Here is a 15,460-nt window from a genome sequence, read left to right as displayed (position 1 = left end):
TGAGGAATCGAACCCAGGGCCTCGAGCATACAAGGCAAGCGCTCTACCACTGAGCCACCTTCCCAGCCTCAGTATTATTTTTTTCATACCAGTCAATGTTATGTCAATGCCCAGTTTCACATATCCTTCACAAAATTTAGTGTTAATCTCTTCTACAATATTGTTTTAATTACAATACAAAGTTTAAAAATATAATACATTAAAATAGTAGTTATAAATCATATAAACAAAACTTCAATTCAGGTAAAAATGTATTACTTCAGTTAAAATTGAAAGCACTCATAATTCCTAAGTTTATAAAAGATAAACTATATTCAAAGACTTGAAAAAAATTAATCCATTCCAGTCAGTGTAGCTTCTCTCAAGAAAAGATTAATACATTTCCTAAACACTAAATAGACAAGACTTGGACCTCACCTCATGGTTACAGAGGGTTTTTGCATGCTGTTTCCGCTCCTGAGCGTAATATGCTGCCTGCTGATAATAGAAACCAGGATTCTGAGTTTGAATAGCTGTTAACCCTAACTTAATAGCTTCATCAAATAAATCTCCAAAGGCCTGAAATCTTAAAAAGGAAAACATTTTAAGGCATAGGAAATTAAAAAAAACAACAAAGAATCAAGTTCCTTCTAACTAGCTATCATTCTCCTAAAAACCACAAGTTCAACACACTGTATTAAAATAACACTACTGGTTAATAGTATGTGTTATATTTCTTCATAAATAATAAAATACACATTAATTATAAGGTTAAATTTTGTATTTAAGCCATCTCTTCTGTGTTAACAAACCTAACTACAATCAAATTAGATCTCAACATGTTGCTGTCAAATACATTCAGATTTGCTTTAGCAATTTTTAAACAACAGTCTCAGCTGTTAGCTCCTGCCAGCAGGAATTTTGTTTTGCTCAATGAGGAACAGTGAGTGGAGACTCAACAAATATATGGTAAATGAAATATATAGTACTATATATTAACTGATTTGCATTAAGAAACTAATTAATATGATTTTTCCTGAAAATCCATTTATGCTGTATCATTAAAAACCTACTTAGTGAAAATAGGACCAAAGTTCATGCTAACTCCTTTTAAATCCCTACCTTATTTTTTAAAATATACAAAAAAACACAATTTAAAAACATACTGCTTAGACATCCATGCAGCATGCTCAAAAGACAACTCTGCACTTCCAATCTTTTTCTTACACAAGTCGATGTGTTTTCGAAACTGAGCAATTGCATCCAGTGGGGTATTGTGTTGAAAACATAGCCTACAGATCTGCAAATGGAAAACCAAGCCCACAAGGGAGATAAAAGTCAGAAGGCATATTAACTTAAAAATGTGCTTTAGTAACTTTAAAAAAGCTTACAATTCGATTTACTTCTCTGATGTTCTTTGCAGTAGAATTAATTTTACTGATCAGAATGGGCTTACTAAAAGAAGATTTCATCTACCTTTGAGAAATGAAATTAAATAGTTCAACTGACACTGAATTTACTATACCTTAGAAAAGCTTTTCAAAGTACAGATTGCAAAAAGTTATATCCAATGAAGAAAATACAGGATAAAATATTTCCAGTGGGTAAATAAGAAAGAAAATATTGTCCTTCGGTATAAAGACTTTCTGCAATACAAACAAATTATAAATACTTCCGTATCACACAAGGATTACAGAAATTTTCAAAAACTTTTTGTTTGGGATGTTATTTCAAAACAATGCAACTTATATGTGTTGGGGATAAACAGAATAACAAAAGAAAACCTGAATTTACTTCCATATGCTTAATATAATTTTCAATTTTATTTTTGGGATACAACAGAATCCCTGTCCCCAGCCATCCTTTTTCCATGTCCAGAGGCAAACAACTTCTGGTATATAGCAGATACATTCTAACACAGACAAGGGTGTAAATGTGTGTGTGTATTTATACACATAAGCTAGTGTACAAATAGCATCAGACCAAATACATGCTGAGTTGTGCCTTACTTTATTCACCGATGTCTTAGATATCAATACTAAACAGTTACCTACAGAATCACAACAACCTTACTAGTTATACAAAGTTCTACTAGTTATAATTTATATAACTAATCAATTAATGTTGGCTTGTTTCTAATCTTTAATGATCAGAGGATGAAATATCTATAGATGTGATTTGCGAACATTAGCATATGTCAAACTTCCTGAAATAGAACTGCTAGATCAACGGGAACATTCATTTTAAATCTAATAGTCATTGCAAAAATAGTCCCTATAGAAGTTATACTAGTTTACATTTATACTCACATTGAATTAAAGAATTCACCTACACACCACCAACCCAAAACTACACACTTTAAAAGATGAATGTAGAAAAAGCTAAGTAAAAACAGCCCTCATTGGCCTGACAGGTGAAGGTGAGGAATCTATTTCTAAAGCATACAATCTTAAAACACTCAAGCAATAGTTATGGAATTTTCCTCTAAGTGAATAGAGCCAGGAATGGTGATAGTCCAATCTACTCTGAAGGCTGAGGCAGGAAAAAAGAGGATGATGGCTTAAGCCCACAAGTTCAGGACCAGCCTGGGGAGCATAATGAGACACAGTCTCAAACAAATAACAACAACAAAATAGATGCACCATTTCTACAGTTCTGATATTAAAACATGGAAAGGCTTACAGAGTTCTTATACTATGTATCTTAAAACATTTTAAATATAGATATCTTTCTTCTCACTACTTCCTACTCCTATTTATTTTTTTTTTGCCAGTCCTGGGGCTTGAACCAAGGGCCTGGGCACTGTCCCTGAGCTTCTTTTGTTCAAGGCTGGCACTCTACCTCTTGAGCCACAGCACCACTTCAGCTTTTTCCGTTTATGTGGTACTGAGGAATCAAACCCAGGGCTTCATGAATGCTAAGCAAGCACTCTACTACTAAGCCACATTCCCAGCCCTTCCTGCTCCTTAAAAAAAAAAAACAAAAAACACTGTAAGAAAAAATCTCTTAGCTCCCAATAACTAGGCCCAATCATTGCTATTAGCCTGCTAAGAATCAGGGCCCTGTAAAAAGATATATAAAATGGAAAAATTGGCTGGGATGTGGCTTAGTGATAGAGTACTTGCCTAACATGCATGAAGCCCTGGGTTCAATTCCTTAGAACCCCATAAACAGAAAAAGCTGGAAGTGGTGCTGTGGTTCAAGTGGTAGAATGAAGCCTTGAGCAAAAGAAGCTAAGGAACAGTACCCAGGCCCTTAGTTCAAGTCCCAGGACTGGCAAAAAAATAAATAAAAATTAAAAATTTAAAAAAAGGGAAAATGTAATTAATCAAATACAATTTGCAGAGGAAGAAATTTTAATTTTTCCATTTAAAAAAGTTAACAATATTAAGACAAATCCTCTTTATTTGAAAGCAAAACTATTACCTTGTAGTTTATAAATCCTGCCATAGTCTTAATTTCCATTATATTAGTTTCATGTGCTCGCAATTCATGTACAAGATTATAGGCAGTCCTATAATTCCTAACAAAAAGATGAGGAAGTGGTTAATGACGATAAGAATAAATTTCAAGATTTTCACAAGAACAAATTGTAAATGAAACTATTTACCCACTATTTCTTAGAACTCAACAGATCAATAACAGTATATTCAACAATTGCCACTGTCATGAAATATGATTAACTACTAATATATGTAGAAGTGATCAATGATTTTTCCCAAAGACCAAAACCACCTAATATCATTGTTCTGTCATTAACATCTGTCAATAACCAATAGAAAATGAGTTTAATAATAAAAGTAAACTGGACAGAATTTTGTTGGAAAATGAGTGTTCTTTTAAAAACTATTTCACAGTACTATATGAGTTTCTCAAAGAGACATAGTATTCCCAAAGATGTTATCAAGAAAGCACAGGTCAACAGCTTTCAAAGTACCTGCATAGGCTAAGGAACTACTACTGATTTCAAAGGGAGGCTGGAGAGAAGGGTAGTATCCTTAAAGCTGCAAGGATAGGCGAGACTGGAGGTGAGAGGAAAGGTCTTGGGGTATAGGATGGGGCTGCCCAAATTTAGACAGTAATGAAAAAATTTCCAAACCATAGGAAGAGGTGCACTGTCAACCATTCTCAGTATATATTTTTTTCTGAAGTTACTTTTCTACAGACCCGAAGTTGAAGAGGTTTAACTTCTCTCTTAATAATGAACTACATTAAAGCCAGTTAGTATTTTTCTTTATGTTTTGTCAAGCTAATTATAAGATGAATAGCTGGTTTTTAATCTCTGTATATACTGCTGACATTCTTTAAATAACTGAGGTAAAATTACACAGAGATTGTGAGGGGCAGGGGAATGTTGTTTATTTTTGTTGGTCATGGGGATTGAACTCTGGGCCTGAGTGCTGTTCCTCAGCTCTTCAGCTCAGCTCAACACTTGAGCCACAGCGCCACTTCAGGTTTTCTGCTGGTTTACCAGGTTTTCTGCTGGTTTACTGGAGATAAGAGTTTCACAGACTTTCCTGCCTGGGCTGGCTTTGAACCTCAAACCTCAGATCTCAGCCTCCTGAGTAGCTAGGATTACAGGCGTGAGCCACCGATGCCTGGCTAGAAATTGTGTTTTTTAAAACCGTGATTAGTAAAAACAAAGGAATAAAGTGCTTAACCACTGCCAACACATTTGCAAACAATCTTCAAGACTCTAAGCAGTCTTCAGATGCAAAATGAGGTTATAGGCAGGCATTATAAATAAAATAATTGGGAAGACTGTACCTATCATTCCAATTACAAGGAGGATCAGGTTTAGGCTGACCTGCCTAAAAATGAAGACTCTATCTGAAAAACAAATTAAGCAAGAAGGCCAAAGGCGTCTAGTACTTGCTTTAACAACTTCCAAGTTGAATCTCCAGAACTATCTCTCCAACAAAAATCCATAGTGTGATTTAGATGTTTACTATACTTTGGAACTTCACTGAATATACAAATACAAAATAGAAAGTTTGGGAAAATACTAACAGCATTTTTCCTTAGATCATAATATCTAATTAAAAAGCTTTATAAAATTTACTTCGAAGCCTGGTGCCAGTGGCTCACACCAGTAATCCTAGCTACTCATGAGGCTGAGATCTGACGATTGCAGTTCAAAGCTAGCCTGGGCAGGATAGTCCGTGAGACTCTTCTCTCCAATAAACCACTCAGAAAACCAGAAGTGGTGCAGTGGCTCAAGTGGTAGAGTACTAGCCTTGAGGGCTGAGGTACAGTGTTCAGGCCCAGAGTTCAAGCCCCATGACAAAAAACAAAACAACAACAACAAAAAAAACCTTACTTCTAATAATAAAATGAAATTTTATTTATTTATTTTGGTGCTGGTGTTGAATTCAGGGTCTAGGTGTTGTCCCTGAGCTTTTTTTCTCAAGGCTACAGGTCTATCATTTAAGTCATAGCTCCACTTCTGGCTAATTGAAAATAAGAGTCTCACGAACTTTCATGCTTGAGCTGGCTTCAAAGCATAATCCTTTGACGTCAGCCTTCTGAGTAACTAGGCCTGAGTAGCTAGGTACAGGTATGAACTACTAGTGCCTGGTAAATTGGAATTTTTCCTAAATCCAAAAATACTATATCTCATTCACTCTAGACAAACCAAATATTAAATATTAGAATTTAATCAACAAATATTTTAATATTAATTAAAGATTATCTAAGAATTAGAAATTGCTATTAATATACTATCACTAACAAAGAAAAATTTAGATTGAAAACATAAACTTACTTAAGAGCATTTTGTGTATCTTGTTTCAACTCACTGAAGAAAGCTATTTTGAACTGATGTCTAACAAATAAAAGCTGAAAAAAAGGATTGAAAAGAATCATATTATAGATATAGATTATATACTATAATGCTCAAAGTAGAAAGAATATTCAAAATTTAAATTCAACATCATTTCAACAAACAAGTATATATATAGTTAATGACTATAAAACTTTAAAAACATTTTTTAACTTAAAAACTTTTTAAGGGCAAAGAGTTAAAAAAAAATCAAAAACAAGCTCTTTTTGGTGTCTGTGCCAGTGCTGAGGCTTGAACTCAAGGCCTAGGTGCTATCTCTAAGCATTGTTGCTCAAAGTTCTACCAGTTGAACCACAACCCCATTTCTGGCTTTTTGGTGGTGAACTGGAGGTAAGAATTTCATGGACTCTTGTGCCCAGGCTGACTTCAAACTGCAATCCTTAGATTTCAGCCTCCTGAGTTAAAGACTGAAAGACTCATAAAAATGAGCCATTGGCATCAGTTTTAAGTTTTCAAAAAACTTTGAAATAGACATCATTTAAAATTTCCAAGTATTAAAAGCATACAGTAATCACCTTAAACATAATCAATAATAGATAATATACTCTTATTTTAGAAAATGTACCTGGTGTGTTGTTTTATTGAGAAATTCCTTATGAGATTTCACTCTTCTGATCTCTGTGTAGTAATAAGTCTGTGCATGTTCGTAAAAGGCATTCTCTAACCTGTCAAAAAATCATATTTTAAAGATGTTATAAAGACCTGAAAGTGAAATTCTGAAGAGATGATATCTGGTTTACATAATGCTTAACATAAAAATGATCCAAAAATGAACCAAAGTGTAACCTGGATTTCTAGACACAAAGAAAAATGCTTAACTCATTAAGTTTGAAAGTCTTCTAATTTTCCCTTCTAAGAATGTTAGCAAACCTCTCTAAACAAAGGATTTCCACAAGTAAACTTAAGAAATTACTGAGCATAGTGGCCTCAGACAATAGGAGTTTACCAGTTTCATGTTATTCTTTATCCCATGTACCATTTGAATTCTTTCTTTATGAATGTGTCTTTTTTTATTCCTAAGGAACAATGTAAGGATGTTATAGAGAACCTCTGCTTACCTTATAATATATCCCACAAGGTGGTCAGTGTGGGGCAATACGAACAAGGACTTTCCTGAGAGTTCACACACATTGCACAGAGCTGCTGCCCTTTCTGAAGCAATCACATCTTCTCCTGTTAAGTCCCAGAAACACAAAGAAGTAAAATACACATGTATTTTCCACACTAATATAGTTCAAAGGCATAACTCTCTGAATGTTTAAAATACTATTTATCGAAACAAATTACAAGAAAAAAAAAGAAACAAATTACAGGGAATGGAAACATGATTTTATTCTTGTTATTGCTGTTGTTTGTGCTTTATTTTTTACTTTGTCTTTTTAGGTAAGCAAAAACAGGGCACAGAAATGGAAGAAGGAAGGGTGAACAGATGCAGTTATGGATTCAATATACACCATTAAAAATATATAGTATGCAACTTGTGAACAGCAGGAGGGGGAACCTAAAGGAGAGCAAAGGAAGGGGTGACATTATCCAAGAAGAACTGCACTCATTATCTGACTTAGGGGATTGTAACCTCTGTGTAATACCTTAATAACAGTACAATTATATTTTTAAACTATAATAAAGTTGGAATTAGAAAGAACAAATTTTCATGTTAAAAGGAATTCTGGGCCCCTTGAGAGCTTGGAGTCAGAAATTACATAGTAAATACCCATTAAGAAAGCATTATAGAATTTTCTGAGCCAGAATAGACCATGCAATGCCACATCACATAACTATTTAAAACAAAAAAGAGCTGAGTGCCAGTGGCTCAAACCAGTCATCTTAGCTACTAGGAGGCTGATTAACTGAGGATCACAGTTTGAAGCCAGCATGGGCAGGGAAGTCTAGCAAGCATGAGGCCCAGAGTTCAAATCCCAATATCAACCCCCTTCCAAAAAGGCAAGAGAGAGAGAGAGAGAGATAATTGGCATGCTATTTAAAATGAAAACATTTTCCTGGAGGAAATGACAAATCCTATAGCATTTATCACTATGTAAAGGATTAAAACATTAGATCTCAGGTAAGTAACATTTTTTTCTATAAAACTATTCTGTTAATTGATATGTGCCTATATGAGGAGCTAAGTGGAACTAGGAGTAGGAGTTAAGATTTGTGGTCTCTACTATTTTAATTTTACTACAAACATTTATCCATGTACAATTGGTGCTTTTTTCCCCTTTTTCTTTGTTTCCTCCTCCTCTTTTTCCTCTCCTCCTTTTCCCCCTCCTCCTCCTCCTCTTCCTCTTTTTCCGCCTTTATGTTTTTAGTGGTTAATTGGAGCTAAGAGTCTCATGGACTTTTTCTGTTTGGCTGCTTCAAACCACGATGCTGAGATCTCAGTCTCCTGAGTAAGCTAGGATGATAGGCACAAGCCAACAGCACCCAGTGATTGGTGCTTTTTAAAGGTTAACACAACATTTGTCTTAAAACTATGTAAAATGTTTAAACATTAAAAACTAACTACCTCATAATATGAAGAGCTGGAAGTTTAAAGCAATTAACATTGGATACCTGGTGGCAGAGGGGTCTTCTTCTGAATCAGAACCACTGCGACCTTTGTGTTCCTTCCTTGTAAACTCTGCCTGCAAAGAAAACATAGCAATAGAATTAAGTAATTGTTAGAACTAAGTATATTCAAAATACAAGCTGGATAACTCAATCGAAGATAAATTCAACTAAAATGATCATTATCACAGTAAATCTTTTTCTGAACAGAAAGAACGTATAACTTCCTATTATGAACTTCATATTATAAGTTCCATAATTTCAATTTTCAAAGTATAATCTCATTATCAAGCTTCCATCCTTATAAAACTCTGCTTAAGAGTGCAAGTTTAATATATACTTTAGTGTAAAACTTAGAACTTTGAGATATTAATCATCCAAAAGAATTACCTTGATAATAGGGGTAGGGAACAGGAAAAATGTGACCAAATAGTAAAGTACTATTTCCAAAAAAGATCAAAGGTAATAAAACAACTACTTGCAAATTCAAACCATTTTATATTCCAGATTTCTTCATATACCATGGTATCATATTTAGTTAATACTTAGACTGGTTATTGGGAACTGAGCAAGTTTCAGTGGAGTTCAACAATCCCCAAAGTATCCACTGCAGTCTAAACAGTCCTCAGCCTAATAAATGTTAGTAAAGACATGATAAGCAAACTACCTGGGCCAACCTGATATAAGCAGGTCCTACCTGACAATTTCCACCCTGGTTGCACATTCAGACTGCTTTTCTTTCCATTGAGGCTCATCCCAATCCAATTCATAGAAGACAACCACTAGGGCTGGCACCAGATTCAGATGCTTATTCATCCAGCCAGTCTTTAAGATCCCTTTAGGAATGTACCATTCATACGATGTCCTCTGCAAACAGGAGGAAATGAAAGACTTATGTGACAAGAGCAGCAGAAACCACCCGAGTGCCAGGCACATTATATGCATTCAATATACATACTGCTCTTTTTTGTTGTTGTTGTTGGTTGTGGGGCTTGAACTCTAGGCCTGGGCGCTATCCCTCAGCTCTTCAGCTCAAGGCTAGCGCTCTACCACTTCAGCCACAGTGTCTCTTCTTGTTTTCTGGTGGTTTACTGGAAATAAGCATCTCATGGACTTTTCCTGTCCAGGCTGGCTTTGAACCGTGATCCCCAGACCTCAGCCTACTGAGTAGCTAGGATTAGAGATGTGAGCCACTGGCGCCCAGCCATACTGCTCATTTTTTAAAATGTGGACATTCAGACCTACAGAAATTAGGTAAAAAGGCTGGGCGCTGGTGGCTCATGCCTGTAATCCTAACTACTCAGGAGGCTGAGATCTGGGGAATCATGGTTCAAAGCCAACCTGGGCAGGAAAAGTCCATGAGACTCTTATCTCCAGTAAACCACTCAGAAAACGGGAAGTGACACTATGGCTCAAGTGGTAGAGCGCTAGCCTTGAGCTGAAGAGCTGAGGGACAGCGCTCAGGCCCAGAGTTCAAGCCCCCGACCAAAAAAAAAAAAAAATTAGGTAAGAGATAACAATTCCTGAGGTAGAATCTCCTATTTTTAAACTGAGGAAGAGGGCTGGGAAGGTAGCTCAGTGGTAGAGCGCTTGCCTTGCAGGCATGAGGACCTGGGTTTGATTCCTCAGCACCACATAAGCAAAAAGAAAAAAGCCGGAAGTGGCGCTGTGGCTCAAGTTGTGGAGAGCTAGCCTTGAGCTGAAGAGCTGAGGGACAGCACTCAGGCATAGAGTTCAGGCCCCATGTCCGGACCCAAAAATAAATAAATAAAAATAAATACACTGAGGAAGAATGATCAAAGACAGAGTTCCTAATGACGCCAAGATCTCAAACACATTGTAAAGAATCTAGCCCTTTTCTAGGTAATTCTATTTCTATTCTTACCAATCCAGCTTTTGTTGTTGCAAATACTGTCTAAGCTGGGTGCCAGTGGCTCACTCCTGTCATGCCACCTATGTGCACAGCTGAGACTGGAGGAACACAGTTCCAAGGCAATCTGGACAAAAAGATCCTCCAGCACCAGCTCAACAGAAAAAAATTGGGCATAGAGGCACACACCTGTCATCCCAGCTATGGAAGGAAGCACAAATGTGAAGACCACATAAATAAGAGTACTGTAGTCCAGGTTGAAAAAAAAAAATCAAGACCTTGTCTCAAAATCACCAATCAAAGGGCTGGAGGCATGGCTCTGCAATAGAGCATCTTCTTAGTGTGGTACCACAAACACTAACCTTCAGTCCACTAGGGTTTCTATAACATTATCTTACCTTACCCATAAAATAAAAAGTGAGACACAATTCTTAAATATGAAGACAAAACAGCAGTCACTTTGAATGGTAGCAATAAGGGCCAGAGTAAAAGTAAATATCATAGATGATGTGCATGCTGGCCCTGAAGAATTCATCTGAAATTTCAAATTACTTCTACCCACAGTGACTCAGACTACTTCAACTCACAATGAACTACTGTTTAATTCAAGTAAGGAAAATCAAGGACAGTAAGGAAGTCCAAGATAAAGAAAGCTGGGAACTCAAGGAAGAATTGGGAGGAAGAAATGAAAAGCAAACAATTGCAGAATTAAAGAAAGAGGAAAAAGGGTTAGTTGTACTTAGCCCATACTGGGTAAAACTACATAGGACCAGTGGGGCTGAGATTTCTGTTTTCAGATAAAACCCTGATGACATTGTTTCATATAAATACTGTTCTAGGGCAAAAACACAGATACAGTGAGGTAAGTATTATATAAAAATATATATGTAATTGTATGTAGTTTAAGTATTATATATAATTTATATAAATTTACATTATCAGCTTTATAAATTGTTTGTTGTTGTTGGTCCTGGGGCCTGAACTCTGAGCCTGGGTGCTGTCCCTCAGCTCTTCAGCTCAAGGCGAGCACTCTACCACTTTGGCCACAGCACCACTTCCAGCTTTTTCTGCATATGTGATGCTGAGGAATCGAACCCAGGACCTCATGCATACAAGGCAAGCGCTCTACCATTGAGCCACCTTCCCAGCCCTATAATTATTCTAATAAGGCAAATTAGTATGTCATGTTATTCGCCTTAAAAGTCAGTTCTGAAGTTTGCTTTCTTCATTCCACATTGAGTAAACTGTTTTAGTTATGTGTATCTCTCAAAGATAGAGAAGTATCTTGGTTCAATCTGTATCACCAGCTGGTTGCCTGGTTCTAATTACACTTGCAGAAACAAACACCCCAAAAAAATGTGTGAAATTGAACCAATCTGCAAAGACCAATGATTCTATAATACTGGTAACAATGAGTAGAGAATGTGACTTTGTTAAAATTGTGGAGACATGTGGGTGTTTCCCCCCCTACAAATAGGGGAAGAATTTTAAAAAAGGAGAAAAAACTTTTTAAAGGGATTATCAAAAAAATCTGAGTATTAAACATATTATTACATAGTAAATAAAAATGCCTATCTTGATAAATTCAGGGATTTTCTAACACAAACAATGGGAACAAAACAGATAGACACACACACCAAAGGAAAAAATGTATGCAACTGTATTGTCATTACCTTTGGTCTACATTTGGGATATTCATGGTCACCTGGGAGCACCTTGAAAGAAATTGGTACCCGATCAGCTCTCCGATTGGCACAAAAAGCATCCCAGACAGCTCGATGGACAGCATTGTATACCACATCTAGGCCCGTAAGTGTGACAAAAGCCATAGGCCGACAACATAATTCCACAGGGAAATCCCATTGTGTGGCGCTCATGTTTAAGATGTCATAAAAAATCTGAAATACAAATGTTAACACACTCAGTTTTCAAAAAACTAACGTCTAAATCTAATATATGAATCTCATTTTTTAAAACACTACACAAAGGAAAAAGCTTTGAATGTCTGAAAACTGTCAACCAAATACAAAAAAAACAGAAGAAAAACTTTAATTGCTGAGTAGGACCTATTAAAAAAAATTTGGGGGGGGGGGCGGAGGAAGGTCTGGTCGTGGGGCCTGAACTCTAGGTCTGGGCACTGTCCCTCAGCTCTTCAGCTCAAGGCTAGCACTCTACTACTTGAGCCACAGTGCCACTTCCGGCTTTTTTTCTTTTTTGCTTATGTGGTGTTGAGGAATCAAACCCAGGGCCTCATGCATGCAAGGCAAGCGCTCTACCACTGAGCCACCTTCCCAGCTCCCCTATTAAAATTATTAACATGAAATTTTCTGAAAAATAAAATAATGTGGCTGGGCACCAGAGACTCACTCCTATAATTCTAGCTACTCAGGAGACTGAGATCTGAGGATCATGGTTCAAAGCCAGCCGGGGCAGAAAAGTCCACGAGACTCTTATCCCCAGTAAACTACCAAAAAAGCCAGAAGTAGAGCTGTGGCACAAGTGGAAGAGTGCCAGTCTTGAGCAAAAAGAAGCACAGGATTAGCACCCAGGCAGTGAATTCAAGCCCCAGGACTAATACCAAAACAAACAAAAAACTTTAGTTGTAGTCTACTTTTAGACCAATCAACTGTTCACTGTTCTGCCTTTGATATCATGTGTTGTGCTGAAATCATAAAGTATTTTCACAGTAAAAAGAAATGTATACCAACCTTTGGGATTAACAGACCAAGAAAGTAGGAAAATCATCAAATTAGCCAGGTATGGACAGAAAGGTCATGAGTTTGAGGCCAATCTAGGCTACATATTGAGCTCAAGGTGGCCTGGGGTACATGAAAGATGCTGTTTCTAAAAACAAAACAAAACAAAAAGCAAATACAGCTACTTGAAATTCATTTCAACAATGAATAAAAACAAATTTAACTTACAGATATAAAAACCAAAACTTCAATTTCTCTGTAACTGCTAACATCCAATTTCACAAGTTCCTAGGCTATTAGTAATATATGCTTATTATCTAAGTAACTGGTATCTTCTCAATTTTTACAAACATTAAATGTACCATTTACAGGGAAAAACTAAGAGAAAAACTAATGAATAAAAATCTCTAGGAAAATGTATTGTGTTCTTTAGATGAGCTTATAGTAAACTCAAGTGTGCACTGACTTTAGAAAAGCAATTATATAAATATGAGCTTATCTGAACAAAGTTCCTCATTTCCAATAAAATTTGTGAGCTGCTTTTAATGAGATGAATCTTCAACAATATATTACGTATGGTTCAAATATAATCTTTGTGAAAAATGAGGTGTACTTATGCCACCACTTCAGCTCTAAAACATAGAATACTTCTCACAGACAGGTTAATTGAGGATGGATGATTATGCAGCTCAAGCTTAAGTACTGAAGGAGCAATAAGTATTGAAAAATGACTTGAAAGGCCTGCCAGAAATGATAAAATGTCTGAAATGTAAGTTAGCAGAATTTCTCAAATAGATATTTTTAGGACATAATTAAGCTATGGGGGTAAAGATAGAAATAAACTAGTTCTAGAGAATTCCAACTGAAAACAAAAAGTATTTGGGAGTGAACATTAAAAACAGGTCAAAATGTGATATTGATATCTCTGTCTACTGTGAGAGTCTACACTAGACTCTACAAGCTTATTTCCCTTAGAATCAAAGACTGTCAAAAGAAATACCTGTGACCTTTGAAAACAGAATTGAAAAACTGAGAGCTAGAAACGACATAAATCTTTACACCAGTAGTGTCCTAATAGGAATAGTTTAAGAGCCACAAAATTCATTAAAAGTATTTCACATTGAAAAGTAAAACAAGAACCATGTGGAAATCACTGTAGTGATATTTTATTTAACCCAATAGACCCAAAAGTAGCATAAATGTAATTACTAATAAAATCTTTTACCATTTTTGAACTAAAGCCTTCAGCAAAAACAACAAACAAACAAAAAACAGGTGCTTTATACTCACAGCATGTGTCAAATTCAGACTAGCCTATTCCAAGCCATTAACATGTGACAACTGACTCCCTAACAGATCAAAGTTATGGTAAATCGGTTCCAAAACCACTGTATGAAAACTGTACCAGAAGTTGCCGCCTTATGCTACCTGTAAAGCTTGGGCACGTGAAACCGTCATGTTTTCTTCTGTGAGAAGAGGGGTAGATGCAGACTGCATGGATCTCAGTGATAGCCAGAGGAAGGGGAAGGGGGAAATGTTACTTTCTGGGATGTTAAAGGAGCAACGTCACCAAACCAGGACACGGAAGCAAGAAAAAGCAGGCAGCCTTGAGCACTCTGGATGGAGGTCGTGTAGTGTAAGGGATTACTATCTGGCAGCCAGAGGATGACAACTACGGCTGACCAAAGTGGCACGTAAACGAATAAACACAGATTACAGACACAGAGTACAGTTGTATTTTTATAAACTGGAGGTGCAGGTGCAGGACACAGGCTAGGAAGACGAATGGATTTAAAGGAAGTCCAGCTACAAAAGAAGATCTGGTGGGAAAAAAAAAAGGCTGAAATAGTGAAGGAAAATAAAATACGTCTCGCCCCTTGCTGGGAAGGAGCGGGGCCCGGGGTCGCACGTCCAGACGTGAGGACAGACAGGAGCAGGAACCTGGCAGCTCTACAGGCAGGCGATACCTTCCTCCTCTGTCCCCACCCCTACCTGGAAGGCCTGGACAAGGAATCCTGGAAGGTTCTAGAAACAAGTGCATTTTTTTTTTCTCGGCAGGTTAGAGCGCTGTGGGGACCGCCGCGGCTGATGCCCTTGGAAAGCACAGGCCCCCCAAACCAAACACGCCAGGAGACCGGGGGTCCTCGCCAGGCCCCGCGGGCCTCCGGACCCGGACTCACCGTGAGCGGCCGCACGCCCCGGGCCCGCGGCGTCTGAGGCCGGCTGCCGCCAGCCCCGGAGAGGACGGGGAGGAGGACGCAGCGACGTCACCGGGAGCCCGGGAAGACCGCCGAGCCGCCAGCCCCAGCCGCCTCCAGCTGCCTGGCGAGACTTCCTTTTCCCCACCTCCGCTAGCACAGGAAGCACTTTCTGAGCCTGAGTGACAGCGCGCCACGACCAACCGCAATCCCGGAACTTTACGCAGTCGCTCAACACGTACGGAAGGCGCTCCCTTTCCTAGAAGGGAAAGGGCTAGGGGCGGGGAGAAAATGAACCAATAAGAGAAGCGTAAGTGGAGGGGGC

General features: G+C 37.6%; 1 protein-coding gene across 1 annotated transcript in view; it reads right to left on the bottom strand.

Annotated features, from left to right (window-relative positions):
• Trappc11 (trafficking protein particle complex 11) overlaps positions 1 to 15,270 on the bottom strand; it is a 38,922-nt gene extending 23,652 nt beyond the window's left edge. The window contains exons 1-10 of the mRNA XM_013023879.1: positions 15,118 to 15,270; positions 11,915 to 12,139; positions 9,069 to 9,238; positions 8,378 to 8,448; positions 6,880 to 6,994; positions 6,387 to 6,486; positions 5,744 to 5,817; positions 3,406 to 3,502; positions 1,146 to 1,279; positions 418 to 565 (exon numbers count right to left, since the gene is read on the bottom strand). Coding sequence (XP_012879333.1) covers positions 418 to 565; positions 1,146 to 1,279; positions 3,406 to 3,502; positions 5,744 to 5,817; positions 6,387 to 6,486; positions 6,880 to 6,994; positions 8,378 to 8,448; positions 9,069 to 9,238; positions 11,915 to 12,118 — 1,113 coding nt within the window. The 5' untranslated portion in view covers positions 12,119 to 12,139; positions 15,118 to 15,270. The remainder of the gene's footprint in view (positions 1 to 417; positions 566 to 1,145; positions 1,280 to 3,405; positions 3,503 to 5,743; positions 5,818 to 6,386; positions 6,487 to 6,879; positions 6,995 to 8,377; positions 8,449 to 9,068; positions 9,239 to 11,914; positions 12,140 to 15,117) is intronic.
• Between the last annotated feature and the right edge of the window lie 190 nt (positions 15,271 to 15,460).

This window comes from Dipodomys ordii, unplaced genomic scaffold (assembly GCF_000151885.1).
Source record: "Dipodomys ordii isolate 6190 unplaced genomic scaffold, Dord_2.0 Scaffold4, whole genome shotgun sequence".
In the NCBI taxonomy this organism is placed as follows: Eukaryota; Metazoa; Chordata; class Mammalia; order Rodentia; family Heteromyidae; genus Dipodomys; species Dipodomys ordii.
Note: the sequence above shows the minus strand (reverse complement) of the source record. Positions and strands in the feature narration are given on the sequence as shown.